Source organism: Tamandua tetradactyla, chromosome 20 (genome assembly GCF_023851605.1).
Source record: "Tamandua tetradactyla isolate mTamTet1 chromosome 20, mTamTet1.pri, whole genome shotgun sequence".
NCBI classification, from domain to species: Eukaryota; Metazoa; Chordata; class Mammalia; order Pilosa; family Myrmecophagidae; genus Tamandua; species Tamandua tetradactyla.
In genome coordinates, this window is record NC_135346.1 from 4,688,915 (window position 1) to 4,716,470 (window position 27,556).

The 27,556-nt window shown below is 40.1% G+C and overlaps 2 protein-coding genes and 1 long non-coding RNA gene across 6 annotated transcripts in view; 1 reads left to right on the forward strand and 2 right to left on the reverse strand.

Annotated features, from left to right (window-relative positions):
* Positions 1–3,270: 3,270 nt before the first annotated feature.
* LOC143664406 (uncharacterized) lies at positions 3,271–7,663 on the reverse strand. Of its 3 annotated transcripts, none has more exons than XM_077138017.1 (4): positions 7,609–7,663; positions 7,191–7,280; positions 5,254–5,430; positions 3,271–3,527 (listed from the first exon to the last, which is right to left on the reverse strand). In XM_077138017.1, the coding sequence occupies exons 2-4, from the start codon at positions 7,255–7,257 to the stop codon at positions 3,334–3,336; spliced, it is 438 nt and encodes a 145-aa protein (XP_076994132.1). In that variant the 5' UTR covers positions 7,258–7,280; positions 7,609–7,663; the 3' UTR covers positions 3,271–3,333. The 3 variants fall into 3 exon arrangements, with proteins under 3 accessions (XP_076994132.1, XP_076994133.1, XP_076994131.1); XM_077138018.1 differs by having other exon boundaries at positions 7,603–7,624; XM_077138016.1 differs by having other exon boundaries at positions 7,530–7,623.
* A 125-nt stretch (positions 7,664–7,788) lies between these two features.
* Positions 7,789–27,556, forward strand: part of LOC143664409 (uncharacterized) — a 66,618-nt gene continuing 46,850 nt past the window's right edge. For both annotated transcript variants that reach the window (XR_013166409.1, XR_013166410.1), the window contains exon 1: positions 7,789–8,851. This is a non-coding gene — a long non-coding RNA (uncharacterized LOC143664409). The remainder of the gene's footprint in view (positions 8,852–27,556) is intronic.
* On the reverse strand, positions 19,610–20,583 carry LOC143664407 (olfactory receptor 2M2-like). Its single transcript, XM_077138019.1, has one exon. The coding sequence runs from the start codon at positions 20,581–20,583 to the stop codon at positions 19,711–19,713; it is 873 nt and encodes a 290-aa protein (XP_076994134.1). The 3' UTR covers positions 19,610–19,710.

Below are 27,556 nucleotides of genomic sequence, written 5' to 3' on the forward strand. Positions count from 1 at the left end.
TGTGTAAGACTAACCTCCAGGATAACCTCTCAACTCTGTTTGGAATCTCTCAGCCATTGACACTTTGTCTCATTTCACTCTTCCCCCTTTTGGTTGAGAAGATTTTCTCAATCCCTTGATGCTGAGTCTCACCTCATTCTAGGGTTTTTCTCAATCCCTTGATGCTGAGTCTCAGCTCATTTTGGACTTCTGTCCCACATTGCCAGGAAGGTCCACACCCCTGGGAGTCATGTCCCACGTAGACAGGGGGAGGGTGGTGAGTTTTCTTGTTGTGTTGGCTGGAGAGAGAGGCCACATCTGAGCAACAAAAGAGGCTCTCTTGGGGGTGACTTTTAGGCCTAAATTTTAAGTAGACTTGACCTATCCTTTGTGGGGTTAAGTTTCATATGAACAAACCCCAAAACTGGGGGCTCAGCCTATAGCTTTGGTAGCCCACACTGTTTGTGAGAATATCAATAATTCAACTTGGGGAAGTTAAATTTCTCCCTATTCTCACCATTCCCCAAAGGGGACTTTGCAAATACTTTTCCACCCACTGATCAAATCACTCTGGGATTTGTCAGGGCATTACTCTGGACAAATCAGCAAAATCTCATGTCCTACCCAAGATTCCAAGTACTTATGGTGTTCAGCCAAGCTATCACCATAAGTTACATTAGGAGATGCACTAGTCAAAATATAAATTTTGTACCAAAGAAATATTTTTTGCTTTAGTCTCACACATAAGTTGAAATTTTAAAATATTAATTACCATCTATTTCAGCACCCTGCAGTAATGACATTCCTTTGTTCTTCCTCATGCACAAACATTTTTTAAATTTGTAGATTTAGTCACTATCATTATACACTCTAGGCATTCCTAGATTATACCATCTCAATCTTTATTGTCGGTCTTTCTTTCTGATTTCATTTAATGCCCCCAACCCTCCTCCCTCTATCATTTTCACATGCAGCTTCATTTAGTGTTTTAACATAATTGTATTACATTTAGGTAGTATTGTGCTGTCCATTTCTGAGTTTTTATACAGATTGTCCTGTTGCACAATCTGTATCCCTTCAGCTCCAATTACCTGGAGGGTCATTTATGTTGGAGTTCTCTGTATGGGTTTTGTATCATTTTTGCTACTCTCCTGTAAGTTTTAAATTACTTCAAAACAAAACTGAAAATAATAATAAATGTGCCCAAATTAAGCAACTCCATTAACTTTTGTGTCCTCAATATTATAAAGATTGTATTGAAAGAGATACAGCATAAATTGAAAACAAGCTCTTAAATTTATTAATATCAACAATGCACTAATTTTCTTGTCATTTTTACAGGCAATTTACATAACACTGTGGATTACAGTAAAAATGTTCTTCATGTTGACTCATGTTAAGAATGTGTACGTCATTATTCTGATTTGTATTATGAAAATTTTCAGTTTCTCTTATTTGTCTAGCAAAATCACAAATAAACTTTCCCTTTTCTTGAAGGTCAAAATTTAGTTCATGTATATGTAGTGTGACAGTGAGAAGACATAAATTAAAATGCCCATTTTGGTCTTTACTTAATGTTTGGCAAGCATTATTTTTGTTTCCTGAAAAATCTTGAACTGGAGTTTAACAGTACAGTAAATCTTTTTAAAACTCTTCCATGATTCACCCAAGGAGCATTGGCAAAAACAAAAACAAAAACAAATTATTGCTGTCTTTATTTGATAGTTCCTTAAGCTGGTGATGATTCTTGACATTTTTATGTACATATTGAATGACTTTTATTAATTCTATTCATGACACTTTTCACCGTCTCAGAAAATAGCACAAATATTTTTAATATATAACAACACTGGAATAAAGTTATAAGAAAAATGTCTCTTACTTTAAAAGTCCAATAAATCTTGATAGGTGACCTAAAATAGTTAAGCAGCATTTGTCATGATAGGAACTAATTTAATCATATTCAGCTGAACGTTTTCTTTGATATAAAGGATTTTAAAGTATCTATGTCATGAGTTTGATATTTCTGGTCAACTGTCATTTCTTCATAAATTTGGAAGCCTTTGAGACAAATTAATTTGGTCAGTTTTCTTAAATTGCACAACACATCCTAAGCTAAAGAAGAGTATTTGCAATTTTTCAAGTTTTGCATCAGCTGACAATTTGATGTTGACAGTAAGTTCTTCTGTTCTACATGCAATTCTTCGTTGGCTTAACTGAAGACTTTTACTTTGTGTAAAATAACAATTTTAGTCGTTTGTTCATATGGTAGTGTTTTAGCACAGTAGCTGCAAATTACAATCACTGGGGGAATTTAAAATGAGATGAGCAAAGGGCAGAAATGGGGCTGGGGGCAGGCTCAACCCAGTCCAATTGAATCAGAATCTCTGGCAGTGGGCTGGGAATGAGCATTCTTCTTTATAGCTCTCAGCTAATTGTAATAAACAACCCACCGCTCAGACAGAAACCCTTCCAGCAAAGCCCATTTATGTATGCTTTCCTCTTCCCCACTCTTCTTACCATTACCCACAGCTGCTGTGCCTTAGCCTTTGCTTACTCCCACATCTCTGTGCCCTAATGAACACTATTCTTGTTGCCAAAGAGTATGCATTTCTTCAAACTTCATCTAAAATCTCAAAACCTTCCCTCAACAAACCTACATTCTACCACTTCCATGCTGTGTCCAAACCAATCATTTTGGGCTAAAAAAAATCTCTACTGTTGTTTGCTAAGCATTTTGTTTGCTTGTTCCCTAAATGGTCAGGGACCTTTTCAAAGGCAGAGACTCAATGTTGACTTTGGCCCTGACTCACTTTGGGTAAGGCTGGGTTGTAGGAGCAAGGGTTAAAACAAGACCTGCGGAATTTATTGGGAGCAACTAGCTTCAGAGTGGTGGTGGCAGTAAACTGTGGAGATTGTTATCTGCTTAATGGAGAACAGTCTGGGAGGGAGAGAATGTTTGTTTTTTCTTAACCCCAAGTTCTTTTTGGTTATCTTAAGTATGTAGGGAGTAAACACTGAAAAGCAAGCACTCTGTTTTCTCACGAAATGCATGCATGCTTTTTGTCACATAAACCCTGCATGTGATAAGCAGGAACTAGTTAAGAATGAAGTTGTCTGTTGTCACTAATCTTCAGACCTCCTGATTTCATCTGTCTCTCTTGTCATTCCTTACTATCCTTTGAACTCCGGTCCATGGAAGCAACACTGGGTATCCAAAAGATAAACCTTGCTGAATGAGTAAATAAATGGATAAATGGGTATACCTACGAAGAAATAATAGACATGATGTAATATGTAAACAAACATCCACGTTTAATTCACAAATGGAGGTGGCTGAGCCCTGGCAGAAGCTCAATGAAGTAGCTTCTCTAGGAAGAGAACAAAGAAGGTGGAAATTGGGGGTTGGACTGTGGCCCCATTTCTGATGGCTGATCTGCATTTTGTACTCTGGTTAGCAATTGGAAAGCCCATATAAGATGTTATTCCCTCTTTGCATTGGTCTTCTTTTATGCATCTCTTCATTTCAACAGTTATGTTGTTAATACCTGCAAGAAACCATAAAAGAGATTTCTGCTGTCTTCCTCTTTCATTATACTCCTCCCTTTACCTACCCAAACTGGGCTGGAACAAGATATAAACTAGGCCACACTCAAGTGTGTGTCATCCAAAAAGGTTTTCTCTGGCAGATGCCATGGACTTCAAATGCAAACATACCAAGTACCTAAATCCCCTTATATCCTAAGATCAATCAAATGCTAGTGTGGTTTCTAATCCTTAAGTGAACTTTTTTCCAACCCATGTTTTTCATTGGAGATCTATAATAATGTTTTAGAGACATAGTATGCCAGTGATAATAAACACTTCTTCCTCCTTGTCCTCAAATGGCTTTATTAGTAGTGTGGTAGTTAGATTCAGTTGTCAACTTGGCCAGGTGAAGGTGCCTAGTTATGTTGCTGTGGACATAAGCCAATGGCGTGTGAAGCTCATCTGTTGCTGATTACATGTGCAGTCAGCTAGGAGGCATGCCTGCTGCAATGAATGATACTTGACTTAATTAGCTGGTGCTTAAATGAGACAGCATAATGTAGCACAGCCCAAGCAGCTCAGCATACTTCATCTCAGTGCTCGCAGCTCAGTCCAGGCCTTTGGAAATGTAGAAAGGAATCACCCTGGGGAAAGTTGTTGGAACCCAGAGGCCATGAAAGTTAGCTGCCTTCCTTCTGAAGAACTAATGACATAAATCCCCTTTTATTAAAAGCCAATCCATCTCTGGTGTGTTGCGTTCCAGCAGCTAGCAAACTAGAACAAGTAGTACCGCATATGCTACTGATATTCAAGGATACGGTACATCTGTGTTTCAGTTACATATACCCTTCATGATTTTTAGGACACAAATCTAATATTTTCTCCTTGGTCTATCTTTTAATAAATATTAATATTAATAAAAAGATTATTAATCTTTTCATAAATATTAAAATTCTTCAAAAGGTATCATTTTGATCGTGTTTCCTTCTTTTTAAAATGCCTTCAGATATGAATCTTTTACATGGCAGACTCTGCTTTTGATGATTTCATCTGGCCTCCTCTGGGTGCCTATTCAGTGACTGCTTTTTTAAAACAAAGAATCAGCCCATTATGCAAATTACAAAAGAATCCAAGAACCAACAGACATGACTTACCTCATTGATGATGAACTGTGAGAAGGCTGAAGAACCCAGAGTTAATTAGTAAAAGGAAAATGTGAGAAAGTAATGAAAAGCTATGAAAACAACTCAACTCATGGAATTCAGCCTGCTGCTTTATGCTATACCATGCTACCACTCCTGATTCATTTCTGATTTATGTTTTTGATTAATTTAGATTCTTTTTTTTTGGAAAGCAAGCATAGTAAAGTATGCTTTACTCTCCATTTGAAGCAAGTTTAAATTTAATCATTACCACTGTTCAAAACTTTTACTTTGAAAACTAACAAAACTTCCAGGAACACAAATTGCTTCTGAGTTTAAAAAATTAACCAGAGTTTGTAGAGGATGAAGGGTCATCCAATATGCTCAACTAAGTTCCTCAAAGCTTGCAAGGAATTTGCCACAAGCGCATGCAGAAATTCATGAATGAATGAATGAGAGTCAGGCCTACTGCTGTTTCTTCATTTCTATGAGATCCTGACAAAAGCTGGTTCCCCCTCAACTTTTAACGTGGGACACATGCCCCATAGCTCATGAGAGTGCCACATGTTCTGGGTCTACAGAATACTGAATCCTAGAAAAATACCTGTGTTTACGATGCCAGAAAATTCAACACACTCTATTTTATCTGCTGCGCACCACCTGAGTTGTACTTCACATTCTCTTCCTTTCACTGCAAAGCATGTTGGGCACTTAAAACCATTGGAGCTGAACTCATCAACATTCTTCTCCTCTAGGTCACTCATTTTAATCTCCCATGAGACTGTTAAAAAAAAAAGGTGTAAAAGCAGCTGGTTCTTTGAAAAATCAATCCACGCTCACAAGGCAGAGCCTAGAACCAGATCTTCCCCATTCACCCATTGATCCCCTACTCCCCACCCCAGCATTCCTCATATGAAGATCATGAACTCATCAAACTTGACACTGGACTTTTACAAAAATCCCTTTCCTCATAATTTACTTTATGATGGGGGAGTCAGACAAAAAGAAATCAGAAAAAGTTACAGTATGTCAGATGATAAATATGATAGAATAAAATAAAACAGGATGAAAAGTGCAGGATGGGGTTGTAACTTATGGTGGGTTGGTGGCACTGAAAAGGTGGTACTTTTTGAGTGAAAGCCTCAAAGAAGTCTTATTCCAAACACTTCCACAAATAAAAGTCACAGAAGGAGGTATGCACAGGATGCTGAATGAAGGGGCACCGAATGACAAGAGCCTTAGTTTCTTCTGTATTCTTTACCTCTGAGGCTCTGTAAACAACTTTTTGGTGAACTGAAGTTGACAGAGATTCCACCTCTATCCAAGGATCCCCACTGCCACCAGAAAACTAACTGACAAGAAAAATGAGTGGGTTTGGCTGCTTCTGTGAAGGTTGTCTTAGGGCAGAGCAGAAAGTGGAGAGAACTATGAATGGAGAGGTGGAAATCTATAGAACAATAAGGGCAAGGGGTAAAAAAAGATTAAAAGCCATGGTATTTATCTGTAGGATTCTTCTCAGGTTGCCAAAAGGTGGTTTCTATTTAGGTACCTACCCCCTCCACCAGCATTTCCCCTTGGCCTTCTCTGGTTCCACACCTCCTTATCAGGCATGGAGCCTGGCAGTAAGAGGACATGCACACACTGCCTCCACCTTGCTGGGTATTGAGAATCCCAGAATTTCTTGCTCAAACAGACACAATGGCTGACCAAACAGTTAGGAGAGAAGCTGGGAGCCTGGACTTGAGGACTGGCATGTCTACACATATGATCATTATACACTTCATATAGTGAAGGCAAAGGCAGGTGGGAAGAGAAGGAGAAGACTTCTCCTTCTCCAGAGTTGGGATCTCTTAGTGCTCAGTGGAACTCTTGAGGAGTTAGAAAACTCCACGCCTTTAAGGCCGTTCTGAAGGCTTATTTGTTCAAGTTAAAGAAACCTAATTTAACAGCTTTCTAAAGCTTAATGTTAAATACTGAGCCATATGGTCTGTGGGCTTCCATTTCCATTCACGCCCTCCCCCTTCCCCCACACCGAACCCTGCAAATGTGGGCCCTGGGAAGGGACATGAGGCAGGAGGGAAGAAAAAGGGGTGGGTCTAGGAGCCAAGTGCTATCACGGCAGAGAAAGAAGCGCAGCCCAAGATGAGCCAGATGGCTTTCCCAGGCACTACAACCCTTAGAGACCTAACAGTAACTTGGTCTGGTCTCCCTCGAGATTCTGTCTGAGGACGCACAGTCCAAAGAGCCAAAAGTAATTTAAAAAATAAAACGAAATAACACACACAAAGACTTTCAAACAGGAACATAAAGAGACTTTCCAATCCAGAGCAGAATCTGGAAAGAGAGCACAGCTCCCAGAAGGGGACACTGTGGACTGCAGGTGGGAATCCTGACAGAGGTGCTGGCGAGAATGGGGGGTGGGGGGTGAACTTGGGAGGGAAGGTAGGTGTAACGCAGAAACTCAGCGGGAATGTAAGCAGCAACGCAGGTGGGATCTCTGGCGGGAAATCGGGGCAGGGCTCCGTGGCCCCTGTCTATCACCTGCCAGGAAGGGCGCGAAAGCAAGGCTGCAGGCCAAGAGGAGGCTCCGCGGGGCTGCCGGGCACATGGCTGAGGCCGAGTCCCCTTTCTCTGTGAAAGAGAGTAGCCAAATTAGCTGGATTCCAAGATAAGGAATATAACAAGGCTGTCGGCGGAGGCCGCCCTCCCACACGAGTCTCTGTGGGTCCTGCTCCCCACGCTCCTCACAGCCCGCACTCGCAGGCCGTGGCGTGCGGGAACCAGGGTAAGAACTCGGCCCTTTCTGGCACTTTGCACTAGAAAATGTGGCCTAGACCAGTATGCCCGGAAAGAGCTTCCATCCTGTTCGCTCCCATTTACAAGGGTGAGGATGGTGGGCGCCGGTGTTCGACCGCCCCAGCCCGGATAGCGCAGCCGTCGCGAGTCCCAGCACCTGTACCTGCCGGGGTCCCAGATGCCACTTCCGGCGGCCTGAGAAGACTGCGCACGCGCAGTCCGGGTGACCAAGAGGGCGGGGCACGCTCATCTTGTCCCCATTGGTCGCGTCCTCAGGCTCTTCCCGCCCTTCCGGCCGCCTTCGCCAATGAGGACCCAGTGCCTCCGCCCCTCGGGGGCCTGAGAAAGCTCAGGGAGCTGTCTCCTCAGTTCAGCGGATTGGAACAATGGTGAGGGAGTTTTGTCCGTGTTTTCCTCAAGAAAGCCCCACAGACGCCACCGACTTTCATAAATCAAAGATGTTATCGTGAGGCTATCCCTCTTTCCCTCCTCTAAACACCTTGGAGGAGAGGGTACTTAGATGCCCAACTCTGAGTGCGCGCCCCCACCCCTCTTTCCGCGCCCTGGGGGGACTAATGAGCGTGTCCGGCCCTCTTGGCGGGGTCTGGCTCCTCATAATATTTCCTGTCGCTCATATCCTCCTTGAAGCTGAACCCTGGGCGCCGACGCTTTCAGAGGATGGGGCCCTAAGCCCGCATACGATCCCATGTGTCCAGGCCCTAGCAAAGTCCCGGAGACATCAACGCGCTGGCAGTGGTGTTGACTGAAGGAAGGAGCCCTTCTGTGTTTGAATGTAAAAGTGTTAGAATTATCCTTGTCCCGCTATTGCTGTTTTCCAGGGCTGCTTTTCTTGCACAATCCCTACTCCTTTGACGTTTACACCCACAGCCTTATCATCTGCTTTCGTGCTTTGTGGTAGACTCACCAGCCACTAGGTTGCTTCTGACCGTTCATCCGGTGTTTTGACCCTCGTTTCATAACGCTCCTCACAAACAGCACTATGCGGATGAACTTCCTGCACTGATGAAAGTGTCCTATATCTGTGCAAATTCAGAACTGTAATGGGTTGAAATGGTGACCACAAATATATGTACATGTTCTAATTCCCGGAACCCGTGGATATTGCCTTACGTGGAAAAAGGTGTGATTCGGATGTTGAGAGGAAGAGTTTATCCTGGATTATCTGGGTGGATCCTAAGACCAGTCACACAAATGTCAGAGCGGCAAAGGGTGTTTTGAGACAGACACACGGAGAAGTTGTAGAGCAATGGGGAGTGTGACCACGGAGACAGATTGGTAATGCGTTCACAAGGGATCCAGCCACCAGAAGCTGGAAGAGAGAAGGAATAGATTCTCTTCTAGAAGGACTGGCAGGACTGCGGACTTACCAACACCTTCATATTGAGGTATCTGGGCTCCAGAATTGGGAGAGAAGACATTTCTATTCTTTCAAGCCACCCAGTATGTAGTAGTTTATTACATCATTACATGTGCAAGAACTAGGTCCATATGGTGATTGTACACTTGAAATGCAGCTAGTTGGATTAAGAAACTGTTTTAAATTTTGCTTAATTTTAATTAAATTTAGATAGCCAGGAACCCTGGAGCCCTCACTTTGAGTTCCTCTCCTCTGCCCCTTGTCTGCATCCCACTCTCACAGTCACACAATAGACTCCTGTAGAACAGCTGTCCAGATCTTGAACTTCCTGTTACTCATGCTTTAACTCCCACTCCCAGACACTCCAACAGTCTCACTCCCTCTCCATTGCCTGTTCTAGTGTATAGTGTCTCAGCTTTTCTGTGATTTTTATTATTATTTTTATTGCCACACTGAGAAGACTATTTAGAGACTTATTTTTTTCCCTAATCAGTCCCTCCACCAAGAAATGCTGATTATCTCTTTATGTACTGTGATCCTTTGGAGGGCCACGAACCGTTGTAATACCTAAGATTCCTCCCCTCTCCAAATCCTCCAGTTTTATCCCTTTGGGGGGGTGGGGGCAATATCACCTCCTCTCCCCCTCCCAGTTATCGAGAATACATATCCTAGCTCAGTGGTTCTCAACCAGGGCCAATTTTGCACCCTGGGGACACGACAATGCCTGGAGACATTGTCTGTTACAACTGTGGAGGGCTGCTCCTGGCATCTTATGGGTGGAGGCTAGGGATGTTACTCAATGTCCTTCAATGCCCAGGACAACTCCTGACAGCAAAGAATAGTCTGGACTAAAATGTTGATCATGCTGAGAATGAAAAACCCTGCCCTACCCCAAACAACTAAGGTAAATGCATGAAAAGTTCCTATTTACAATAGGTTTACATCCACAGGAATGGATTAGATTTAAAAACATGTTTTTCTGGGGTATACACAGTTTACCCCAACAAAGAGCCTGATTGTCACATGACCATGGTTGAAAATCTGGCTCCACTTGACCCTGACACATTGCCCTCACTTCACTTCTCACTTCCCAAAGATACCTGAGATTAACCCTAAATGGAATTTTAATGCATGTGGTCTCCATACTTCACCATTTCATAGGCCTAGCTTTGATGGAGATAATCTACCAGGTGATGGATAGCATTCTGGGCCCAATTCTTCAATACACAGGTGTTAAAATAAAAATTAGAATTAAAAAAAAAAAAGAAAAGCCCCAGAGGAACTGAGAGAGGGCACACAGAAAACACAGAGGAAGCCACTGTAGCCAGAAACTAAAAAGCAATGAAATCCAGAAGTGTTGAACCAGCAGACGCTGGCCTACTTCCTTCCATGTGGCAGAGGTGTCCCAGATGCTGGCAGCCTGTCTTCAGGGTATGGGTATCATCCTGTTGATGCCTTGAGTTGGACATTTTTATGACTTAAGAACTGTAAATTGTAGGTTAATAAATCTCCAGTGTAAAAGCCAACCCCTTTCTGGTATATTGCATGTCATCAGCTTTACTAAACTAGAAGAGATTTTGGTATCTAAAGAGTGGGGTGCTATAATTTGCAAATACCAAAATGCTGGAACAACTTTGTAAATGGATAAGGGGAGGATTCTGGAAGAATTGTGAGATGCTTGATAGAAAAGACCTAGACTGCTTTGAAGAGACTGTTCGTGGAAATATGGATGCCAAAATTACTTCGGATGAAGCCTTAGATAATGAGTGTGTCATTGAAAACTGGAAGAAAGGTGACCTTTATTTTAAAGTGGCATAAAATTTGGCAAAATTGAGCACTGATATCAGATGGAAGACAGAATTTGAAAGTGATGGGCTTGGATATTTAGCTGAGAAGAGTTGCAAACTAAATGTGGAAAATATCAGGTTTCTTTGGGAAATGAGAAGTGAAGTATATTTAGAATTAGAATGGTCAAGTCCATTAAAACTCATCAGTATAGTTGACCTATAAAGCTGTTGGATTTGTAGAAAGTCCTGATTTTAGAAATGGAGAAATGGAGCTACTCCTAAATACAAATTTCTATTTTTCCAAAGAGTAAACCCAAATTGAGTGTATTTTGTGCACACATTTATGCATCACTTCATTATGTAAATTAGCACAGCCTTTTAGAAAGTACATTAATCCTCTAGTTTAATTTCTATGAAATTTATGCTAAAGCAATTATTCATAAGGGTAAAAAAACTGTGTTCATAAGTATGTTCCATGTAGCTTAAACTATATTATTACACAGTGGAAAAAAATCACTCCAAAATATCTAGCTCTGATAATTAAGTAAATAAAATTTTTAAGGCCCATTACATAGATGATCATCAATCCTTTGAAAATGTGTAGTAACATGGAGAAAATCTTATGATAATAATAAAACTGCAATGAAGAATATAAAATTACCTTATGATAGCAACTATAAAATATGTTTACACATATGAAAAATAAATGGCAGATAATTTGAATCTTGAGATGGTGGAGGATGGCTGATTCTTTACATTTTATTTCCATTGTTATTGTTACAATACTTTATAAATGATAAATACAGTAATATATTGATTATCTTTAGCCAATCAGTTGTTAATATTCATCAAAATGCAGATTGTTTAGCTGTATTAAACAAAAACACCAGAAAAATTGAGTTTGCTTTCACTTATCTCAAAAGAATCAAAGAGAACCTAAAGTCAGTTTCAGTTCTCTCCCACTTTGGAGAGAGCAGAGATAATTACTTTTATTTATTTGTGTCAAATCCCAGAATGATGAGGCAACCTTACATGGTTGTTCAGGATGTGCCTAAAAAGAACTCAGAGAATGTATCACTTTTATCTGGTCTTTGATGAACTAATGGGCAAAGATGAACCAGACCAGTCGATTACACAGACCTGTGGACATCTCCAACTGCTCTGAGCAGTGTGTTCCTTGGGGAAGTCTCCCTCAGCAGGGATTCTCTGCTGGCCCTGCCAGGCCAACTTATGAGGTGGCTCTAAACCACAGGAAACAATCCTTGGGCAGACCAGCATGGATTCAGGATAATCGGCTCCAACTCTAAAGCATGTTGCTTGAGGGGATAATTAGGGTGGGCCTCTGGGATCCTCCGTCAGGGACCTGGGGGATCCCAACACAAAATTCTAAGACCCTCTTTAGGCATCCGAAAAATCAGGGAACTCAATATATATTGATACTTGCATGTGGATGATTAAGTGATCATTCATAAAACCTTGACCTTGACCCCTACAGGAACATCCATTTTGTCACTGAAGGGTTAATTTTCAGGCTGGCTCTTCTGTGAAGGGCATGATGTCTCTAATATTGGCAACAGTATATTTGTTGCTGCCTTTGTGGCAATTTTCTCTCCACTAATGATTAGTGGAGAGAAAATACCCCAAACATTTTTGGGTATTAATTACCAAAATTAATGAGTAATTAAATAAATAAACTTATTAATAAAATTTTGGGTTGATACCACAAATAAAGTACTGTTCATTTGACATACATAAATTTTATAGTGTGCTTAATTTACTACAGAACACTGGCCCCAGTTTGGAAACATCTCATTCAAAGTTAAATTTTAGGTTGTGTAAATGCTACTAGCATAGAAATTTAAAAACAAACAGGACTGTACCACACAAACAGAGAACCCTAATGTAAGCCAGACTATAGTTAATAGTACTTAAAATCAGACCTAAAAGTCACCCCCAGAGAACTTCTTTTGTTGCTCAGATGTGGCCTCTCTCTAAGCCAGTTTGGCAAGTGAACTCACTGCCCTCCCTTCATGTGCAACATGATTCCCAGGGGTGTAAAACTCCATGGTAATGTGGGACAGAACTCCAGGGATGAGTCAGGACCTGGTATCAAGGGATTGAGAAAGCCTCATTGACCAAAAGAGGTGTTATAGTTTGCTAGCTGCCAGAATGCACTATACCAGAAATGGAACAGCTTTTGTAAAGGGGAATTTAATAAGTTGCAAGTTAACAGTTTTTAGGCTGTGGAAATGTCCTAATTAAAGCAATCTATAGAAATGTCCAATCTAAGGCATCCAGTGAGAGATACCTTGATTCAAGAAGGCTGATGAAGTTCAGGGTTTTTCTCTCTCAAGTAGAAAGGCACATGGCGAACATGATCAGGGTTTCTCTTTCAGTTGGAAGAGCACATGGTGAACATGGAGTCATCTGCTAGCTTTCTCTGCAGCTCCCCGGGAGGCATTTTCCTTCTTTACCTCTAAAAATCACTGGCTGATGGACTCTCTACTTTGTGGTTCTGTGGTGTTCTCTGTTGTGGCTTTCTCATGGCTCTGTCATTTTTCTCTGCTCTGTCTGAATCTCCCCCTTTATTCAAAATGTTTCCTCTTTTATAGGATTCCAGTAAACTAATCAAGACCCACCTAGAATGGTTGGAGACACATCCCCACCTAATCCAGTTTAACAACCACTCTTGATTGAGTCACATCTACAGGGAGATAATCTAATTAAAGTTTCCAACATACAGTACTAAATAGGAATTAGAAGAAACGGCTGCCTTTACAAAATGGGATTAGGATTAAAACATGGCTTTTTAAGGGTACATACGTCCTTTCAAACTGGCACATTCCACCCTCTGGACCCTAAAAAATGATGTTTTCCCCAAATACAAAATACATTAATTCCATAACAATAACAGAGAACCTTAAACTCTTCCAGTAACCTTCCAAACACAAGATTAATACAAGATTAAAATCAGTACAAAGTCTCATCAAAGTTAGTTACAGGCACAGACAGTCTTAAGGAAAATTTTCTCCATTGGCTGTGGACCTGTGAACTTAGAACAAGTTATTTGCTGCCAACATACAAAGAAAGAACAGTCATAGGATACATATATCCATTTCCATAGGGAGAAAGGAACATGGGGTCACTGGACCCACACAGTTTCGAAAACCCACAGAGCAAAGTCCATTATATTTCAGTCTGAGAGTCATTTATCTTAGGGGCTTTAGAAACCAGCAGTCCCACCCTTACTAAGGACCTACACAGAGGCTTGCCTGTCTCTGAACACAATCTTGGGGAACACTGGGGAGACCACCTTTTTTTCGGCTCCACCTTCTTCAAGGATTGGGGCTGCACCTGGGCTCTCTGCCATATCTGGGGCACACGCTCAATTCTTCCATGTGGTGGCTGCCAGGCTTTCCCCAAAACCCAATGAATGTGCTTCACCCTCTCTAAGGTCTGAGGCAGCACTACTCTTCCACTGCAATGAAGTGGAAGGCCCATCCTTTGACTTTAGGGCAAACTCACTCTGTCCACATGCTTGGGTGGTTCTGCTTTCTTGGCCCAAGGCTTCTTGACTTCAGATATCAGCTTCCATGGCTTTGCCTCTGAAGTTATTATTCCTCCAATTGTCCCTTCTTTGAACCCTGGAGTCCAGACTGGAAGCAGATCTGTTTATATAGGTCCCACAGCACTGTTGGCTTTCTATGCAGTAGCCTCAGATTATGCCTATCAGACATAAGGAGTTTCCACAATTCCTTCCTGGATAACTCCTGTCCTATCCTGGATTTCTCTGAAATGGCTGACTGGTTCCACATTTGCTTAGGTCCTCATGTGGGGCACTATTCTCTGGGGCCTCCTTTCCTGGAAGCCCAGAATTTTCCAGAATATTAATTTCTGGTTTCTTTGTACACAAGAGTTAGATTCTCAGTTTATTTCTTTTGTCTCACATTTCACTACAAGCTGCGAGGAGAAACAAGGTGGCACCTTCTATATTTAATCTGGAAATTTCTTTTGCTAAGTATTCAAGTTCATGGTTTTTAAAATTTGCCTCCCAGCCAAAGTCACTAGTCAACTTTGCCTTATTATCTGCCATTTTAAAACAAGGTGCAGTTTCCTTCCATTTTGCAGTAACACACACCTCATTTCTGACTCGCGTCTGGTCAGAGGTATTTTTAGAGTCCACATTTCTACCAACAGTCTCTTCAAAACATTCTAGGCTTTCGCTATCAATCTTCTCACAACTCTTGTAGAATCTTCCCCTTATCCATTTAAAAAGCTGTTCCAAAATGTTTGTATTTGCAAACCACAGCAGCACCCCACTTCTGGTACCAAAATATGTTCTAGTTTGTTAGCTGCCAGAATGCAATATACCAGAAATGGAATAGCTTTTATAAAGGGGAATTTAATAAGTTGCAAGTTAACAGTTTTTAGGCTTTGGAAATGTCCCAATTAAAGCAAGTCTATAGAAACGTCCAATCTAAGGCATGCAGTAAAAGATACCTTGATTCAAGAAGGCTGATGAAGTTCAGAGTTTTTCTTTCAAGTAGAAAGGCACACGGTGAACACGGTCAGTGTTTCTTTTTCAGCTGAAAGGGCACATGGTGAACATGGAGTCATCTGCTTGCTTCCTCTTCAGCTCCCTGGGAGGCATTTTCCTTATTTATCTCCAAAAGTCACTGGCTGACAGACTCTCTGCTTTGTTGTTCTGTGGTGTTCTCTGTTGTGGCTTTCTTGTGGCTCTTTCATTCTTCTCTGCTCTCTCTGAATCTCCCCCTTTGTTCAAAATGTTTCCTCTTTTATAGAATTCCAGTAAACTAATCAAGACCCACCTAGAATGGGTGGAGACACATTTCCACCTAATCCAGTTGAACAACCATTCTTGATCGAATCACATTTCCAGGGAGATAATCAAATTAAAGTTTCCAACATACAGTACTGAATAAGGATTAGAAGAAATGGCTGCCTTTATAAAATAGGATTAGGATTAAAACAGGGCTTTTCTAGCTAGGGTACATAAATCCTTTCAAACTGGCACAAGGGGAAAAGAGAAAGGAAAAAAGTTTCAGTGGCTGAGAGACTTCAAATAGAGTTTAGAAGGTATCCTGGAGGTTATTTTTATGCATTATATAGCTATCCCTTTTAAGTTTATGGTATAGTGGGTGGCTGGAGGGTAGAACCTGAAACTGCTGAGCTGTGTTCCAGTAGCCTTGATTCTTGAAGATGATTATATAAAGATATAACTATTACAATGTGACTTTGTGTAGGAGCCAAGGGTTAGAACAAGACCTGCAGAATTTGTTGGAAGCAGCTGGCCTCAGGATGGTGGCAGCAAGCCGCGGAGATTGTTATGTAGAGCAGTCTGGGAGGAAGAGAATGTTTACCCCAAATGGTTATGTTAAGTATGAAGAACACTGTAAGATAGGAATTTTGCTCCCTCAGGAAATGCCTGCATATCTATTGACATCCTGTGGTATATAACCAGGATCTGGTTGAGAATAAAGTTGTCTGATGTCTGATGTCTGATGTAGAGTTAAGCTTCAGACCCCCTGAACCCATTTGTGTCTGTCTTTCTTTTCTTCCTTTCTTTCTCTCTTTCTCATCATTCCTTAATATCCTTCGAGCTCTGTTTCAACAGAAAGCAACAAATTTGTAATCATGAAAACCTTGTGGCTGATGGTTTTTTAATCCAGGATATAGAGAGATGAGTAAAAAATATGGATAAAAATAGATAATAGGGGGATAAAGGGTAAATTAAATTGGATATATGAAAATACCAGTGGCCAATGAGAGGGAGGGGTAAGGGGTATGTGATGTATGAGTTCTTTCATTTTCTGGAGTGACACAAGTGTTCTAAAAAGTGACAATGGTGATGAATACACAACTATGTGATGATATTATGAGCCGTTGATTGTACACCATGTACGGAATGTATATGGGTAAAGATTTGTCAACACAAATATTTTTTTAAAAGTCTAGGACACCTCTGTCAGCTGGGAAGGCACATGGCTGACATCTGCTGGTCCCTTGTTCCTGGTCTCCATTGCTTTCAGTCTCTGTTTCCTGTGAGGGTTCCTCCCTTGGTGTCTGTGGACCTTCACTTACTCCTCTCAGACACAACTCTTGGTTCTGGCTTGCTTAGCATCTCATGGGAAGGCACATGGCAATGTCTATTGTGCCCTGCACTTTCAAACATCTGGGCCTTGTATTGGCTCTGTCAGTTCTGAAGCAACTGTTCTCCAAATGTCTGCATCTCCAAGCATCTCTGTTGGCTCTGAGGTTTCTTAAAAATGTTTCCCCTTTTAAAGGTTTACAATAAACTAATCAAACCCCACTTTGAATGAGTGGAGTCACATTGCCATCTAATCAAAAGTCATAACGACAACTGGTCACATCACTTCTCTGTAGAGAGAATCTTAAAAAAAGGTTTACAAACTACTGTATTTGAATCAGGATTAAAATAAACAGGCTGCCCCCACAAGATTGGATCAGGATTAAAACATGGTTTTTCTGGAGTATATAATAGCTTCAAACCAGCACAATGAGTAAAAGATCAAGGACTAAATCCCTATTTTACATAGCCAGGTAGTGGCAAATAAACATTGCTTAATTAAAAAAAAAGCTATAAATAAGAAACCTCTTGCCTAATTTTAGAAAAATACTTCCTAGAGTCCAGGTAAGTTCTGTGAAATGAGCAGAACACTGTGAAAGTGTAAGAGTTGTTGATGGTGACAATAGCTGTGATCGTATCCCTTGTGACAGCTAATTATTGCCATAGTCAGCATTAGAATATACCATCATGCTTAATCTATGTGGTTTCTGTTATACCATTACACTGTCTCTTGGCTATAGTTTGTGTTTGGGTTTTGAGGACCTCTGACCCACTCTTTATGAATGCCAATTAGGAATGGTGGTGGCTTCTATCCAAGCCTATTTACCCTAGGCTACTTCCATCTATAGTTGATAATTAACATTTTATAGTGAGGTGACAGAAATTGGGCAAATCACCCTATTAAGGAGAAGAACAAATCTCCACTTCCTCCTTCTTCATTAAATTGACAACTCAAACTGCACTAAAAGACCAGTACAAGGACATACTCTTTCATTAGCTTATACCTTTTAAGAAATGAGATCCATTTCTTATGTTGTAAAGTAAATCATAAATACTTGCCTGCCACTAGCTCTGTTGAGAATAATGACCAAACAAGAAGGAAAGAATGGAGAGTAAGGACCAGAAGGCATCATTCTGGAGGAGAGTCTAGTAAAGCATATCAGAGTATCTTTCCTCAAACTCTGAGAACTCAATGTAGTATATTTATTTCATAGAAAGATTAAGTATTTAGTACATGGAGCAGCTCTTTTCTTTGGTCTATGTAATATGGAACTATTGGCTTGACATATTTCTAAATTTATATTTTATTTGAACAGACTAGCTCAATCAGTTGTACTCATGGATTGTCTCTGCTCAAAATTTACTTGAGAGCAGTGTAATAGTGGCTCAGTGGCAGGAATTCTCATCTGCCGAGATGGAGACCCAGGTTCAATTCTTGGAACCTGGCCATTCCCCCCCCCCCCCCAAAAAGCTATTAGAAATGATTCTTTTGATATTGAATAAGTGCTTATTGGAGATAGCAATGACTCACAGCTGTAATTATCAAGACTGCTTACTTCTTGCTTTTCTCTTCATTGCTACTTTTTCATAAGGTGCTGTTCTTCAAAGTGGAACAAGTTCTTTCTTTTTTTTTTAATAAATAGCTTTAAGTAATTTAATAAGTTAAAAATGAACAGTAAGTACCTTATACATAGCCTGTTGATCATTAATAGAAGTTCTACAAAAAAGTCAGCCAAGAGGGCCATTAAAGTGCAAATGGGGCAATGACAGGCTGCCAATCTGACTTTTCCTGCCATTCTTTATGATTGCTGACTCTTTGCCAACTCCATAATAACTTGAGGAGCCTGACATATATTCTTTTTTTTTCTTTAATTATTTTTATTGTAAACAACAAATAGACATACAAACATTCTTGACATACATTCTATACATGGTGTACAATCAATGGCTCACAATATTATCACATAGTTGTGCATTCATCACCATGATCATTCTTTTGAACATTTACATCACTGTAGCAAAAGAAATAAAAATGAAAAAAACTAATATATGCCGTACCCTTTACCATGCCTTCTCATTGACCACTCGTATTTCTTTTTTTTTAATCACATAGTTGTATATTCATCATCATGATCATTTCTTAGAACATTTGCATCATTCCAGAAAAAGAAATAAAAAGAGAAAAGAAAAAACTCATACACACCATACTCCTTACCCCTCCCTCTCATGGACTGCTAGTATTTCCATCTACCCAATATATTTTAACCTTTGGTACAAGTTTTTTCATTAATTTTCTGTTCTATACAAATAAGAGACTGGCAAATGATCTCCCAGGGAATGTTTCAACATGAAGAGGACATTTTTATTACTGGTTCTCAGGAGGGGTTAGTTCAAAATCTGAAGCTGTTTTGTTTTCCTTTTAAGAATCTTTTGTTAATGAATTGGCCACAGACAATCTTGTTGAGTATAGCACATTTACCAAAAGTGGGGCAGGACCACCTTCCAAAACCTGACTGACTTAATGGCTGAAGTAAAGTCTCGATATTTATAACTAAACAGGTATTCTTATGTTCATTTTTGAAGTATGAACCAGAGATTGAAACTTGGACATTTCCTAGTGGTGTCATAGAATCTTATAATCATGAAAAATTTTAGGTCTGGAAATGACCTTCAACGCCAAGTTCAATTCCCTAATTGTCACAAAGATGGTAAATAAACTTCCTTATTTTCACACAACTGTCAGGTGTTCATGTCATGTTCCTGCTTAGGTATTCAGATCCTCAGATCAGTTTTGCTAAGTTATGAGTCAAGGTCAATGTAACATCTTAGGGAAAATTATTTACCTCTTAGATGCTATAAGTGTGGGGATTTGGTTTTTCTTCTATTTGGGGGTTCCAGAGTTTCTGTAGCTATAGGAGCCTACTGGTTTCTATGTGAAGTTGAATCTTCTACTGATTGCTTTTCTCAGAGCGGCAAGAACCTCCTTATTTCTCAGACTGTAAATGAGGGGGTTAATCGGGGGATAAAGATGGTATTGATTATGGACAGTATTTGGTCCTGTTCCAAACTGTGAAAAGAATGGGGAGTCATGTAAATGATCATGGCTGGAACATAGTAGAAGCTCACTACAGCCAGATGAGAAGAACACGTGGCCAGGGCTTTCTTCCTGCCTTCTGGTGAATTCATGCGGAGAACAGTGAGAAAGATGAGCATGTAGGAGGTCATGATAAGTCCTAAGGGTATAAGAATGAACACAATGCAGATGACAGATACTACCATCTCATACAAGGAAGTGTCCTCACAAGAGAGTTTAAGGATGGCAGGCATCTCACAGAAGAAGTGGTGGATTTCCCTAGAGCCACAGAAGGGGAAATGCATGGTGTAGATGGTGTTGATGAGGGAATTTAAGGCGCCTCCACCCCAGGACACCAGGGCCATCTGCAGGCAGACTCTTGGGTTCATGATGACTGGATATCTCAGGGGGTTGCAGATAGCCACATAACGATCAAAGGACATGAGAGTCAAAAGGATACACTCACCACCTCCAAGAGCAAAGAAGAAGAAAATCTGAGTTCCACAACCAACTTTTGAGATGTTTCTATTCCCAGAGAAAAAGTTGATGACCATCTTTGGGACTGTGGTAGAAATTAAGGCCAAGTCAATGAGAGAGAGATGGCTGAGCAGTATGTACATGGGAGTGTGGAGATGGGAGTCCACCCAGATCAGTAAAATGAGGATGGCATTTCCAGTGAAAGTGATGATGTAGACCACAATAATGAAGATGATGAAGATGCTGATATACAACAGCTCTGGGAAGATCCCCAAGAGAAAGAAATCAGTCAATGTTTCATTCTTTCTACTCATGTTGATATTTCCTAAAATTGAACTTGAAGGTATAGAGGAAACAATAAAAAAGAGCTGATTTTGATGAAATATGACCTTTATTTTTCTTATAAATTTATCAAGATGCTTTCTTTAAACATCAGTGTTAGTGTAAAAAAAAAAAAGAAGCAAATCTTTTAGCAGCACCAGAGATTTAATTCGTGAAGAGCTGTGTTTTTTGAGGAAAATACATTGTTAGCAATTTTGTATATGAAAGGTGAATCCCAGAGCTGAAGGTTTGAAGATTTACAAAAGCCAAGTGTGATGAAAAGCTTTGCATATGACATTAACATGGATTTAAGGTGAGAGGCATAACTAGACCAGAGGGGAGGGATAAAGAATAATTTATTGGATTCTTTGGAGCACAGAGGCTGGTGAGAAATTCCCAGGGACATTTTGGCTAAATATCTTTAAAGAAGAATGCATATTATTCATGTTAACATTGGGTATGTTTCTGGCATGCATCCTCGAACTTTGGATAGTCTGGTACTTAACTGGAGGGTGAAAGAACAGTGTCTGGTAAAGGGTGTTGTGCTATGGTACAGGGATCACATACATTAATTCTCAACAACAATTGACTGTGTAGTGAATGAAATCAGCAGAAGCCATAACAAGGAGACATTGATCTTCAACTTCTTACTCAAACCTGAACCCCAAGAGTCTATGGAAATTTTGTGGAGGTGCTTGTTCTTCCTTCTGGATGTGGCATGTGTTTAAACATGTTTGTTCCAATTTGAAAGGATATGGTAACCCCAGAAGATGCACATCATTTCAATTATCATTTGTAAATGGACTTTGAAAATTCTTCTTTTTGAGAAACATGAAATATTTGCAGTTTTGACTTATGGTCACCCACATTGATATTTTCTTCAAAGTAAGGACAAATAAAATTTTATGGTAATTGCTTCCAGAATAGTATTCTTCTCCTATTCTTAAACAAATTTAGCAAGAAGAAAGCTGCATGAATTCTCTAATTATAGGGACTGTTTTGAATTCAGCACACATTGGCATACCATTATGTTGTGATTGGCCAGCACATCTTAAAAATGTAATTTGAAAGCTTTTAAAGAGGCCAGAAACTCTCCAACTTGCTTCACCCTCTACAACTAGCTATTATATGATCCCTGGCCATAGCACTCTTTCTCTTTCTCTCACTTTTTTAATGTGCTTGATGAGGACATATGACTTTCCAACACATAGTTTAAATTTCAGAATATGTAGATGAGTAAATAAATAATGTCATTCTTGAATTCTTACATTCAGGTAAATTTTGACTGTATGAAAGCTTATACTTATGTAACTGGAATCATTAGGACAACTGTGTGTTTTCCATAGTCCAGGTTGTAATTATGGAGCCCTCAAGAATTAATCTGAGATTAAATGGAATGCTTAATTTTTGGCCTTTTTCCCAAACATGTAATAATGAAATAGGAGATGCAAGGTGCTGGTCTCTGGTATTTTTTCCCTCTATAACAAGTCTCCACAGGACACCCTTTTGCCTCTACATCTGCCTGTGACTGTCAGCAAGTTTGGGACTTCTGATCCACTTGCATAATCCTTTTCCCCAGCATGCTTCATTCTTGTCCCACTCTTCCAGGCTTAAAGTCCTGGCTGCACCAATTGTACCTCAAGAGAGGGAGCTGATGAGTAGTACTTTTCAAGGTCAATTCCATTTTTAAAGCAATGCAAATGCTAATAAAAAAGAGCCTTTGGAAGTCTTCTAAAAGACATGTTTTTAAAATAAAGAAAAACACTTTTTAATCTTTAATTTTGATTGATGCTATATCAGATTCTTAAATGGGTGGGCATCCCTGAAATTATTTCATGTAGAGTTGGCACTGTTCATCAACAGAGCCACTTCTCTGGGCTCTCTATACCTCAGAACCCTGCTATACTTAGGCATTTACAATTATTTGTTGATATCTGCTTTCCCACCTATAGCCTGTGAGAAACTTGATAGTCTTATTCATCTCTTTATCTAGGATAGCCTATAGTGAGATGTACTACCTGATGCATAACATACCCAATATTGTAGAAGGAAAGAAAAGAGCAAGGTGTTGGGGAGAAAGATGAAAACTAGGATGGAGGAAGGAGGTAAATAAGTTAGGTGTAGTTCCTCCAAGGAATTCCATAGGTGTTACTGTAAGAACTCACCTTTGTAATGATAATTAGGATTTTTTTCCCTTGAATCTGGTTAAATGTGGGGGATCCTCCACAGGGAGAAAATAATTACCTTTGATTTTCTCAGGATGTCAGTACTGGTTGTCATAAAGCTTGGGTGTCTCACATTGTGAGCTGGAATTGATAGATAATGGAACGTATAACCAGGGTCTGTTATCTGATCTTCTCTGGAATGTTTAATACAGATGGCTGCTTTCATTAGACTTGGATGGCTTAGAGATGGTTGTGCCTTGGTCTTTGCTTGAACCAGGTGATACCAGAATTATACTGTTTTTGACTAAAACTTGAAGGGAAAAGAGTAAAAAATTAAAATAAATTTCTGAACAGATACAAATGATAATCTATGGAACAGATAGTAATAGTTGAGATAATCATAGCTAAGACTTCTTAAGTGTTAACTAGGAGGAGGTCTTAAGTATTTTACACTTAATTATTACTAATCATTGTCATGAACACATGCTAGATGTTATTTTACAGGTGAGTGAAGCTATGAAATGTGCACTCTAGTTAGGAGGACTGGCTATCTTCCCAGAGACATATTTTGAGAAAATTATCTAGGTCCCAGGAAACTCCTCTCAGACCCTATGCAGTTCCCAGAGGACCACCTGGACCTGGTCACATAAGCTGGTTAGAATCCGGCCCCTATTGTGTAAAGATATCATATAAATTGCATGCAAGTCGTTAGACTTTGGAATCCCAGGAAGGAGAGAGAGAGGATCTTATCCAAGAGGAGAGGAGGATGCTTTGCTCAGGACTTTTCCAGTTGGACACTGAAAATGCTGTCTCTGGAATTCCCCAGTGCTCCTCTTCAAGTGTTGGTGCTGTTCCACCTGATGATGTAACTATGTCTCATTTCTAACAATTTTTTTATTACTTTCCTAATAAGTTCTGTTTTTATATCACTAAAGTCTGTGCTGTTCATGAATCCAAGCCTCTAAATAAAGTAGCCACAAATATCAGGTCCTCTTTTGTGCACACCAGGCAGAGGTGATAGTCTTCCTAGGGATGGCCACCATAGCTATGTTGTCTCTCCTTGCTCAGGCCAGCCGTATGTTCTTCTGCCATTTACCCTGACCTCTTCTACTCTCACAGTAGAGGGGAGCACCCATACCTGTACCCACAGTCCTGATTCCATCTCTCATTTTGGCTGAGGCCCAAGTAAATAATGAAGCATCTGGAACAATGTTGAAGGAAAGAAGCAAGAGCAAGTGGGGTCAACATTCTTCAGTGGACTTTTCTCCTTGTTGGCCCTGGTGCCAGTCTCCCAGCTAAAGACATCTCTTATAGGTTAGGCCTCCAGCCCCAACTTATCTCTCTGCAGCCTCCATCTAGAAACCAGCAACCTTGTCTTAGAATCAGCATCAGCAATGCCCTACTTTCAGATTTGCAGGTCCTGTGGAATTTGAAATTCTCACAAACTGCTGAAGGGATTACAAATGAACATACCTTAAAAGAATTGACCTGGACGTGAACTTCACTTCATTGCTGGGCAGTGGTTCCCCAAAAATGGCAGCCTCATAATTGTGCTTATTCCCAGTTCATATTGATTTTTCCAAAACTTAGTGTTTCCTGTTGGTAACAGATTTATTCTTAGTGAAAAATCCACTTAAGTTATTGATTTAATATCGACTTGTTTTAGTTTGATAAGCTTCTGGAACACAATAAACCAGAAACAGAATGGCTTTTTAAAAATTGAATTTATTAAATTGCAAGTTTATAGTTTTAAGGCTATCCAAATTAAGGCATCAAGAAGAGGTTACCTTCACCTAAGAAAAGCTGATGCTATCTGGAACTTCTCTGTCAGTTGGGAAGATACTTGGCTGGCACATGCTGGGGTCTTTGGCTTCTGGACACCTCTGTCAGCTGGGAGGGCACATGGCAATGTCTGCTAGCTTTCTCTCCCTGCTTCTTCAACAACCTTCTATAGGGGCATTTGCCTTCATCTCCAAAGTTCTCTGGCTCCGTGGCCTCTGTTGGCTCTGTGCTTTTTCCAACATTGTTCCTTCTTAAAGGGCTGCAGTAAGGAATCCCACCTTGAATGGGTGGAGACACATCTCCATGGAAACCATCCAATCAAAAGTTACCACTCACAATTGGGTAGGTCACATCTCCATGGATAGATAATCAAAAGGCTCCCACCCAGCAATATTGAATATGGATTAAAGGACATGACTTTTCTGGGGTACATAAAAGCTTCAAACCAGCACACCAATGAAGAGAACATAGCCCAAATAATGAATGTCATATTGCAGTGGGTCTGTGATGCCTTCAGGAAATACAAGCTTAGAAGCCTGAATATCAGGTAGGAAAATGGCTGATGAAATAAATGGCTGCTGTTACGTAACCACTTCTGGGAGCTCTTGTGGCACTTTCCATTGGGAATTCTGCCTCCAGATATTAATTAGTATTGTTCTCTGATAGCTACTTTGAATGTTTTGCAGATTTCAGAGTAACTGATTATTCAAGTGCAAGGACTTCAGAAAATAGTGATTAAGTGACTTAATGTTTATTGCAAGGAAACAAAAGCCCAGGAATGCTCAGGGAGCAATGCCAGTTAGGGGAAATAAATGCTTCCAAACCAAGGGACCACAATGCAGTCTGTAATTGGCTTCTTCTATATGTAAATCTAAGCCCTGATTTATCCCCTTTCCATTGTCATACAAGAGTTTCTTCCATTAAAACTCTCACAAAACCTTCATCCCAGTAAGACCATCTCAGAATAAGGATGATGATAGCATACAATTTTGGCTTTCCTGCTTGATGCTCTCAATGACTGATTCTGAGACACTGGGATTTCAGAGAGAGAAAGAGCTTTAATTGTAGTGTTAGCACAAGGAAAACAAGAGGTTAAAAACCTCAGGTCTGTGTTCCTGAACTGCAAAATCTTGGATAGTTTATAGTATTCAAACAAGGGCAGGTATGCTTAGGGAATGAGCAAGGTATTTAATTCTGGGCTGGCACATGTAACTTTAGTAATTATAGTGAGTTACATGCAGGGTACCAGTCTTCAGGGTTGTAAACCTAAAGTAAGAGCTAGTCATGAATAATGATGTAAGAGTCATTAAACAAACATGCAGATGTCTGGGTTACAAATATCTGCTGCTTCAGAGGTTAATGGATAGAAAAGATGAGTTTGCTGAGCTTTATGGCAGAGTCAGTTAGAAATTTTAAAGAAGTGTTACATTCTTCAAGAAGCTTACATTTACAGACTGCTGGTTTGAAAGGATTACATGCTACAGAGAAGCCATGAGTTAATCCTGATCCAATCTTGTGGGAGTGAGATTCTTTTAATTCCTATTCGATAATGTAGGTTGGAATCTTTTGATTAGATTATCTCCATGGAGATGTAACATGTCCAATTGTGGGTATTAATATTTGATTAGCTGCAGATGTGACTCCACCCATTCCAGTTGGGCTTGATTAGTTTACTGGGATCCTTTAAAAGAGGAAGCATTTTGAAGAAAGCTTCAGAATGACAAAAGCCATGAGAGAATGATGAGAATCATGGGAGCCCATGCAGCCAGAGATCTTTGGAAATGAATAAAGAAAATGCCCCTGGTGAGCTTCATGGACCAAGAAACCTGGAGAGAAAGCTAGCAGAAATTGCCATGTTGGCCATGTGCTTTTCCATTTGAGAGAGAAACCCTGAACTTCGTTGGCCTTTCTTGAGTGGAGGTAGCCTCTAATCAACTTGTACTAATCAACTTGTACTTTTCTATAGACTTGCTTTACTTGGAACATTTTCATGGCCCCAGAACTGTAAACTTGCAACTTATTAAATTCCCCTTTTTAAAAGTCATGAACCATCTCTGGTAAATTGCATTCTGGCAAGTAGCAAACTAGAACACAGACCTACTTAATAAGGCACTATTATTGAAACTTCTAGGCATCTGGGTTGCAGTTCAGTAGTTGTAGGCTTTTGCTTCTGTCTACTTCAAAACTTACAGACTATAGTTTAGTGAGGCTATTTACATTTTAAATATTTGCACTCTGGATACATTAAAGGTTAGCACTGTTTTGGATTACAGTTCATTTAGGGTATGACTATTCTACTATATATATCAAAAATATAATATGAATAAAAGTAAGTTTTATAAAATAATTCAGTTGCCAATAAAAGATTATACAGGATTCTGGGTTTACTGGTTTCAATGAGGGCATAAAATGTACACAGAGAAATTGGGAGAACATGTGCAAGTTTTCGAATCTTGGGAAATTTGACTTCTGGATTTGACAGTTCTTTTGCAGAGAGATACCAAGGCCCCTGAAGGCTAGCAGGTAAGCAGAATGAAATGCTGTAACATCTTAGTTATGAGTAGAGATGAGCAAAGGTCCACTAGGGGATAAGGCTGATACAGATCAGCTTAGTCTAAAGCTGGTGGGGCTATTGTAAGGTAGATGTAGATGTCCCATAAGGTCAGAGCATTCAGGGATAGGCCATCACTAGCCTGGAATTCAGATTCATCTGGGAAGAAAACCTGAAATAATGCAGGTTGAGCCCTATACTGCTATGAGTGCCCATTTTAGGTAACAGCCGTAGGCCCTCAATTCAACAGATGGAAATCTGATGCTGTCCTAGAAGGTAGATATGATGGTTAGATTCTTTGGTGTCAGCTTGGCCAAGTGATGATCCTCATTTGTCTGGTAGGGCAAGCACTGACTTGACCATTGCTGCAAGGGTATTTCATGGCTGGTTGATAATATACCAGAAGGCTGGTATATTAAGTCATCAGTCAGTTGATTGCATCCGTGGCTGCTTACATCTGCAATCAAC